We start from the raw sequence: 8,573 nt of genomic DNA, 5'->3' as shown, positions 1-8,573 counted from the left end.
TTTTTCTATTTATTTTTTATTTCTACTTACAACTAAATACTTACAGTTTTTTAGTGATTTCCTTTTGCTTTTAGGTCACAAAAATTATAAACTTTCTGTTAGTGCCATTAGTTTTAAATTTTAAATAGTTTAAATTTGAATTTTTAAAAATTTGTGTGAATCACTAGTTTATGAATAACTTTACTATAAAATTAGAATTTTTTCTTCTTTGCTATTTATTTTTTATTTATACTTACAATTAAATACTTATAGTTTGATTTTAGGTCACAAAAATTATATTCTTTTTGCTATTGAAGAATATTATAGTTTTATTTTAGTTGATCATAACATAATATTTTAATTGATTGTTTTTATTTTCATAAAAGTTTTGTAGTTCATTCTGTTTGCTATTAATTCATTCTTTGAGCTAATTGACTCTGAAATTGGAAAGCATTTCAAAATGAACTCTGAAAAGGTTGAAAGTTGGCATGGTATCATCATTTCACCCACATAGCATGTTCCAAAAAGTAGAGAGGGTTACGACAAAAACTTGATGCACTTCATGTACAAAATGGACAATCACTTTCGAAGTATCAAAGTTTCAAACCATAAGACATGAAACCATTTCAAATGAACTCTGAAAAAGTTGAAAGTTGGGATGGTATCATAATTTCACCCACATAGCATTTGCTTATTGCGGGAGAAAGTCTTCACTTTTTCTTCGCTTGTGTCATTTGCTTATTGGCCGTAACCATGGATAATCTTCATTGTTTATCAGGATGCTTGGGTCAGCCTTGACATTGAAGGGAGGAATTTCATGAAACTTTTCATAATCTTCAGACATGTCTGTCTTGCCGTCCACTCCCAGGATGTCCCTTTTCCCTGAAAGAACTATGTGGCGCTTTGGCTCATCGTATGATGTATTCACTTCCTTATCTTTTATTTTTCTCGGTTTGGTAGACATGTCCTTCACATAGATAAGCTGTGCCACATCATTGGCTAGGACGAACGGTTCGTCAGTGTACCCAAGATTTTTCAGATCCACTGTTGTCATTCCATACTGTGGGTCTACCTGTCCCCCGCCGCCTAACAGATTGACCCATTTGCACTTAAACAAAGGGACCTTAAAATCAGGTCCGTAGTCAAGTTCCCATATGTCCACTATGTAACCAAGGTAGAGTTCTGTAGAACTGTGTAGTGTGCTTGAGACCAAGAATATCCGTCCTTGCATATTATTGAGTCTCTTCCAAGAGTGCCTTTTCCAGTCAGTCTCCCCTCATACCGCGATTTAGGGAGACCTATCTTGTTAAGGCCAGGAATGAAGTCAACACAAAACCCGATAACATCCTCTGTTTGATGGCCCATGGAGATGCTTCCTTCTGGCCTAGCGCGGTTATGGACATATTTCTTTAGGACTCCCATGAACCTCTCAAAGGGGAACATATTGTGTAGAAATACGGGCCCCAGGATGACAATCTCGTCGACTAGATGAACTAGGGCGTGCGTCATGATATTGAAGAAGGATGGTGGGAACACCAGCTCGAAACTGACAAGACATTGCGCCACATCACTCCTTAGCCTTGGTACAATTTCTGGATCGATCACCTTCTGAGAGATTGCATTGAGGAATGCACATAGCTTCACAATGGCTAATCGGACGTTTTCCGGTAGAAGCCCCCTCAATGCAACCGGAAGCAGTTGCGTCATAATCACGTGGCAGTCATGAGACTTTAGGTTCTGAAACTTTTTCTCTGGCATATTTATTATTCCCTTTATATTCGACGAGAAGCCAGTCGTGACCTTCATACTGAGCAGGCATTCAAAGAAGATTTCTTTCTCTTCTTTCATAAGAGCGTAGCTGGCAGACCTTTATACTGCTTCGGAGGCATGCCGTCTTTTTCGTGCAAACGTTGCAGGTCCTCCCGTGCCTCAGGTGTATCTTTTGTCTTCCCATACACGCCCAAGAAGCCTAGCAGGTTCACGCAAAGGTTCTTCGTCACGTGCATCACGTCGATTGAGGAGCGGACCTCTAGGTCTTTCCAGTAGGGTAGGTCCCAAAATATAGATTTCTTCTTCCACATGGGTGCGTGTCCCTCAGCGTCATTCGGAACAGCTAGTCCACTGGGACCCTTTCCAAAGATTACGTAGTGTAAATCATTGACCATAGCAAGCACGTGATCACCGGTGCGCATGGAGGGCTTCTTCCGGTGATCTGCCTCGCCTTTGAAATGCTTGCCTTTATTTCGACATTGATGGTTGGTCGGAAGAAATCGACGATGGCCCAGGTATACATTCTTCCTGCATTTGTCCAGGTATATACTTTCAGTGTCATCTAAATAGTGCGTGCATGCGTGGTATCCTTTGTTTGTCTGTCCTGAAAGGTTACTGAGAGCGAGCCAATCGTTGATGGTCACGAACAGCAACGCCTTAAGGTTAAATTCCTCCTGTCTGTGCTCATCCCACGTACGTACACCGTTTCCATTCCACAGCTGTAAAAGTTCTTCAACTAATGGCCTTAGGTACACATCAATTTCGTTGCCGGGTTGCTTAGGGCCTTGGATGAGAACTGGCATCATAATGAACTTCCGCTTCATGCACATCCAAGGAGGAAGGTTATACATACATAGAGTCACGGGCCAGGTGCTGTGATTGCTGCTCTGCTCCCCGAAAGGATTAATGCCATCCGCGCTTAAAGCAAACCATACATTCCTTGGGTCCTTTGCAAACTCATCCCAGTACTTTCTCTCGATTTTTCTCCACTGCGACCCGTCAGCGGGTGCCCTCAACTTCCCATCTTTCTTTCGGTTCTCACTGTGCCATCGCATCAACTTGGCATGCTCTTCGTTTCCGAACAGACGTTTCAATCGTGGTATTATAGGAGCATACCACATCACCTTCGCAGGAACCCTCTTCCTGAGGGGCTCGCCGTCAACATCACCGGGGTCATCTCGTCTGATCTTATACCGCAACGCACCGCATACCGGGCATGCGTTCAGATCCTTGTATGCACCGCGGTAGAGGATGCAGTCATTAGGGCATGCATGTATCTTCTCCACCTCCAATCCTAGAGGGCATACGACCTTCTTTGCTGCGTATGTACTGTCGGGCAATTCGTTATCCTTTGGAAGCTTCTTCTTCAATATTTTCAGTAGCTTCTCAAATCCTTTGTCAGCCACAACATTCTCTGCCTTCCACTGCAGCAATTCCAGTATGGTACCGAGCTTTGTGTTGCCATCTTCGCAATTGGGGTATAACCCTTTTTTGTGATCCTATAACATGCGATCGAACTTCAGCTTCTCCTTTTGACTAATGCATTGCGTTCTTGCATCGACAATGACCCGGCGAAGATCATCATCATCGGGCACATCGTCTGGTTCCTCTTGATTTTCAGCAGCTTCACCCGCGGCAGCATCATTGGGCACATCGTCTGGTTCCTCTTGATCTTCACCAGCTCCCCCCGTTGCAGCATCACCGTATTCAGGGGGCACATAGTTGTCATCGTACTCTTCTTCTTCGCCGTCTTCCATCATAACCCCTATTTCTCCGTGCCTCGTCCAAACATTATAGTGTGCATGAAACCCTTGTAAAGCAGGTGGGAGTGAAGGATTTTCCGCTTAGAGTAAGACCTTGTATTCCCACATTTAGTGCATGGACAACACATAAAACCATTCGGCTTGTTTGCCTCAGCCGCATCGAGAAACTCATGCACGCCCTTAATGTACTCGCGGGTGTGTCTGTCACCGTACATCCATTGCCGGTTCATCTGCGTGCATTATATATAATTAAGTGTCCAAATTAATAGAAGTTCATCGTCACATTAAAACCCAAGTGCATACATAGTTCTCATCTAATAACATATAGCTCTCCAGAGCATCTAATTAATTAAACCATACATTGAAACTATGTAAAACATTTCAATGCGAAAACAAATGCGATCATAATAGCAACCAAGGTAACAATTGATCCAACGGCATAATGATACCAAGCCTCGATATGAATGGCATATTTTCTAATCTTTCTAATCTTCAAGCGCATTGCATCCATCTTGATCTTGTGATCATCGACGACATCCGCAACATGCAACTCCAATATCATCTTCTCCTCCTCAATTTTTTTATTTTTTCCTTCAACAAATTGTTTTCTTCTTCAACTAAATTTAACCTCTCGACAAGGTCGGTTGGCATTTCCGGTTCACATACATCCTAGATAAATAAAATCTATGTCACGTTGGTCGGCATAATTTTCATAAACAATAAATGAACCAATAGTTATAAAGATAATATACATACCAAATCCGAATCATAGACAGGACGAGGGCCGACGGGGGCGGATACCAAAACCATCGCACTATATAAGATGCAATAAAAATGTAAGAAAATGATACAAGTATCTATCTAAACATACAAGTAAGAATATTTTTCCTTTCAGAAAGAAGATAAGAACAAGAGGCTCACCACGGTGGTGTCGGTGATGAGATCGGCGCGGGTGATCGACGGCGGTGAAGACGGGGACGGGGCGTGACGGGCCACTAAATCTAGACAAATCTCGAGGAAAATGGAGCTTGGAGGTCGAGCTTCGAGAGGAGAAAGCTTAAGTAGTGTGGCTCGGGCATTCCATCGAACACCTCATGTGCATAGGAGGTGAGCTAGAGCACCACAAAGCCCTCTCCCCCTCGGCCAGAAAAAACAGAGCACTGTGCTCTGCTCGCGGGCGAGGGGTATATATAGGCAATTCATTGGTCCCGGTTCGTGGCATGAACCGGGACTAAAGGGCAGCCTTTGGTCCCGGTTCAAGTCACCAACCGGGACCAATGGTGGTGGGCCAGGAGGGAGGCCCTTTGGTCCCGGTTCATCCTACCAACCGGGACCAAAAGGTCCAGATGAACCGGGACCAATGGCCCACGTGGCCCGGCCGGCCCCCTGGGCTCACGAACCGGGACCAATGCCCACATTGGTCCCGGTTCTAGACTGAACCGGGACTAATGGGCTGATGTGGCCTGGACCATAGCTCTGTTTTCTACTAGTGAGGGTATCTCACATAATTGAGATCTCCATCCACCAACCAATCCTAATAATCTGACATATGCACATTTTGCAATCAGTCTTTTTTTAGATACATTTTGGAATCAGTCAATGAAAGTAGTTAAGTTTTTAGCGTGACAGGGTCCATATGCATTTGTTATAATCCAAGACTCACCTAAGTGTACTGAGGTGAACCTGATGGATACATAAAATTCATTCTAAAATAAAGGTTCTCGAAAAAACACGGCTTCATTCCAAGCCACAAAGAGACCACTAGAGAGGCCTCTAGAGAGGGAAAGAAATCAAATCTGCTAAATATTTTTGGACCGTGTAGAAGACAAGGTTTCGGTAACAAATACATGACTTGATATTATGGTGTATGATATTGTACACAGTACATATATGATAAGCACTCTATCTGCATACTATTTTTTCCAAAAGAAAGTTCCACGGGTATCAAAAGGTAACAAGGCATAACCGCCTTGCTATTCTATGATCTACCCAGGACTTTTGTTTGGAAAATGACAAGGCACTCCTTTATTTTTGCATCCTTAGAGCGAGCACACAACAATCCACAACATATATAAGCATCTTACTTTGGGAGCACAACCTTATGGATAGACCTCAATCACAGCTCGAGCTCCTAGCTTCTTGACAATCTTATAGCCACTGAACCCTGCCTTGGTGAAGATGTCGCTCCAGTCCTTCTCTTCCCGCTGTCGGCCTCTCGTCATCACGAGCATGAGCATATCCATGAGGTGCTGGGTTTCCAGCATTGGCCCTGCAGAAACCGAGCCAAGCACAATGTCTATGACGATGACTTTCCCTCCCGCGTCTCGGGGAGGAACGGCCTTCTTGCATTGTGCGAGGATCTTGATGCAATCCTCGTCGCTCCAGAAGTGCAGAACAAGCTGCATTACCATGCATGGATAAACTTGTAGTTCAATTAAGGTTAATCAAGCCTAACTAGGATGGAAATATGAAGGGATTCTTATTAATTTATTAAGCTGCTATTATTTCAAAATTGAAAAGTAATCGTTTATGGACGCTTTAATATTTCACTTTGAATAAAAAATTATGGAAGAATGTGCAACATTCATATATACGTATGGTACCTTGAGCAACACGGCTTGAGCAGGTGGGACGACGTGGAACAGGTCACCAGAAACATACTTCACCGCTCCTTCTTCAGCGGGAAGAAGAACTTTGTCCATGACCTTTGGAAGGTCCAGAACAGTGCACTTGATGTGCGGGTAGGCCTCGACGATGGACCTAGCCGTCGTCCCATCGCCACCACCGCAGTCAGTGAGAGTCTCAAGCCCCTCGAACAGCTCACTGCACTGCCGGAGCACGGGGCCGATCCCCATGTGGTCGTGGGCAGCCACCGCGTCGTGGATCAGCTGATCCATCTCCGGGTCGAGGAGCGCCATGCTCTCCTCGAAGATGGCCGCGCCATGCACGTCCTCGAACGGCGACGGCACAGGTCCATCAAAGTCCTTCCTGAACCAGTCCGCCAGCCCCATGGCGGCCTCGACGTAGTAGCGCGAGGCCGCGGCGCGCACGATGGCGGTCTGGCTGGCGTCGCCGTCGATGAGGACGCCGTCCACGAGGAGGTACGAGAGCGGGTTGAGGCGGTACGTTCCGGCGTCGGTGGAGGTGAAGACGCCCGCCGTGGCGAGCTGGCGGAGCAGGCGGGCGAGGAACGGCAGCTTGGAGGCGGGCAGGGACAGGGCGGCGACGAGCTCGGACGGGGACGCGGCGCCGCCAAGGCGGTGGATGGCGGTGGGGACGCCGAGGTCGACGGCGCAGCGGAGCGACATGGGCGTGAGGTAGCAGAGGCTGTGGCGCCAGAGGTTGGACTGCGCCTGGAGCAGCTCGTCGTCGGTGGGGACGAACACCTTCTCGGCCTGACCTGCCATTGCCGACGATCTCTATCTCTCTCTGCTGTATGGGTTGTGCACTTCGATCTGGCAGATAAGGGACGGAGGCCCCATATATAGTAATATATAGCAATGTGTTTGCTGTCATTTCTCGTGAAACGCGAGGGTGACGACCATGGCACTATCGCTGTCGACGGGGTAGCGTTAGATCGTACAACACGAAAGAGAAATGAATGACCATGGCTATGGCCCATGGGCCATGGCGCGCATCATGCATGATCCAAGGGGAAGGGCCTTTGGCCGGTGGTTTAGCTAGGGTTTCGAGTGCATCTTTGAAAAATCTAACAGCTACTAGCATACATAAAAATCAGAAAGGGCGGAGTGGCTAGCACGTAGGGCCCTGGAAGATGACAGTACAAGCACTGGCATTATATTGGTTGAGCCGACGACACGCTCGTGGTGCAGGTGCTGAGTTTTCTAAGTCAAGTAGGTACGGATCTGGAGAGATTATCTTCAATTTTTCCATTTTATTTGGTTGCCGCCAACTGCAGAATGCCTGGTGAGGATATGCTCAGCTTCAGAAATCCCAATAATTGCTTTGTGCGGTCCTCTGGCTCCAGGCAAGAATTATTTTTGGGAAAAGCTCCTCACCCTGTGCGTTCGGTTTATTCGGTTTACATGGTTCAATTTATACGGTTTTTCAGTTTGTACGGTATTAATACTTCGGTAAATATGGTATGAAATTAAAATACGGTTTGGTTTTGGTATATACCAAATTATTTCGGTATGGTTTCGGTATATACCATAAAAACCAAAGTTGACGCGAATTTGGAAATGACGTAATAATAATTAGCAAATTTATGACTCAAAACACATACTATTCTACACAAATAGTATATGACTATATATATAAGTATATATGCATGCATTGATTCATGGACGTGCTTAGCATTTTAAAAATAGAAAAATGACTATGTTACAAGAAAAAATTACGTGCTTAGTAGTGCATTTGACTCATGTACAAGAAAAATGAGAACTTGTATGGTTGTTCATCTCAAGAAATATAAATTTATTTTTTACTTCGGTTTATTCGGTTAACCGTTCGGTTTTCCCGTATATACCATAAAAACCAAGTTCAAATCGGTATGAAAAGTTCATACCATACCGAAATCAGAAACCAACAAAACCATAAAATAGGGTCGGTTCGGTTTATTTTCGGTATGGTTTATCGGTTCAGTTTTTAAATGCACAGAGTGAAAAGCTCCCCTTCAAATGATGATTCGGATGCGTGTAGCCATCTCCGCGCCGGCTGGTCCAATTTTGATCATACGGCGTGCAGCGCAATGCAAACCGACCACCAGGTTTGCAACATGGGTTTGAGGGGATTGCAACAAAGGCTCATGTTGCAAAGGCCCAAGCGCAACGCACTCAATGTTGCAAACACTGATGTGGGTGGAGATCTGTCACATAACAATTCGGCGGGAATGCAATAAGGCTCATCTTGCAAAGGCCCGAGTGCAACACACTCGATGTTGCAAACGTTGCACCGAGGCGAGCAGAGATTAGACTGCCTCGCAAGCCATTCACCGGCTACCGAGGCAGCCGATCTGATCCAATCTTCACCCAGCCGACGCGTAGCTTCAGCCATTATGTTTTCACTCAACAAACGTTGAATTATAGATGGGCCTTGGGC

General features: G+C 45.4%; 1 protein-coding gene across 1 annotated transcript; it reads right to left on the bottom strand.

Moving 5' to 3' along the window:
- Nucleotides 1–5,343: 5,343 nt before the first annotated feature.
- LOC119318518 (flavonoid O-methyltransferase-like protein Os11g0303600) lies at nt 5,344–6,972 on the bottom strand. The gene is made up of 2 exons (XM_037593083.1): nt 6,116–6,972; nt 5,344–5,911 (listed from the first exon to the last, which is right to left on the bottom strand). Exons 1-2 carry the CDS (start codon nt 6,917–6,919, stop codon nt 5,612–5,614), a joined length of 1,104 nt encoding a protein of 367 aa, XP_037448980.1. The 5' UTR covers nt 6,920–6,972; the 3' UTR covers nt 5,344–5,611.
- Nucleotides 6,973–8,573: the final 1,601 nt, after the last annotated feature.

This window comes from Triticum dicoccoides, chromosome 6A (genome assembly GCF_002162155.2).
Source record: "Triticum dicoccoides isolate Atlit2015 ecotype Zavitan chromosome 6A, WEW_v2.0, whole genome shotgun sequence".
NCBI lineage: Eukaryota > Viridiplantae > Streptophyta > Magnoliopsida > Poales > Poaceae > Triticum > Triticum dicoccoides.
The sequence above is the reverse complement of the archived record's forward strand: the minus strand, read 5'-3'. Positions and strand labels throughout refer to the sequence as shown.

Bases quoted from the DNA above. Each gene is read 5' to 3' on its own strand.
- LOC119318518 (XM_037593083.1), bottom strand. From the start codon at position 6,919: ATGGCAGGTCAGGCCGAGAAGGTGTTCGTCCCCACCGACGACGAGCTG. The intron at 5,912-6,115 runs GTACCATACGTA...ATGGTAATGCAG, and splicing joins CTCAAGCCGTGTTGCTCAAG to CTTGTTCTGCACTTCTGGAG.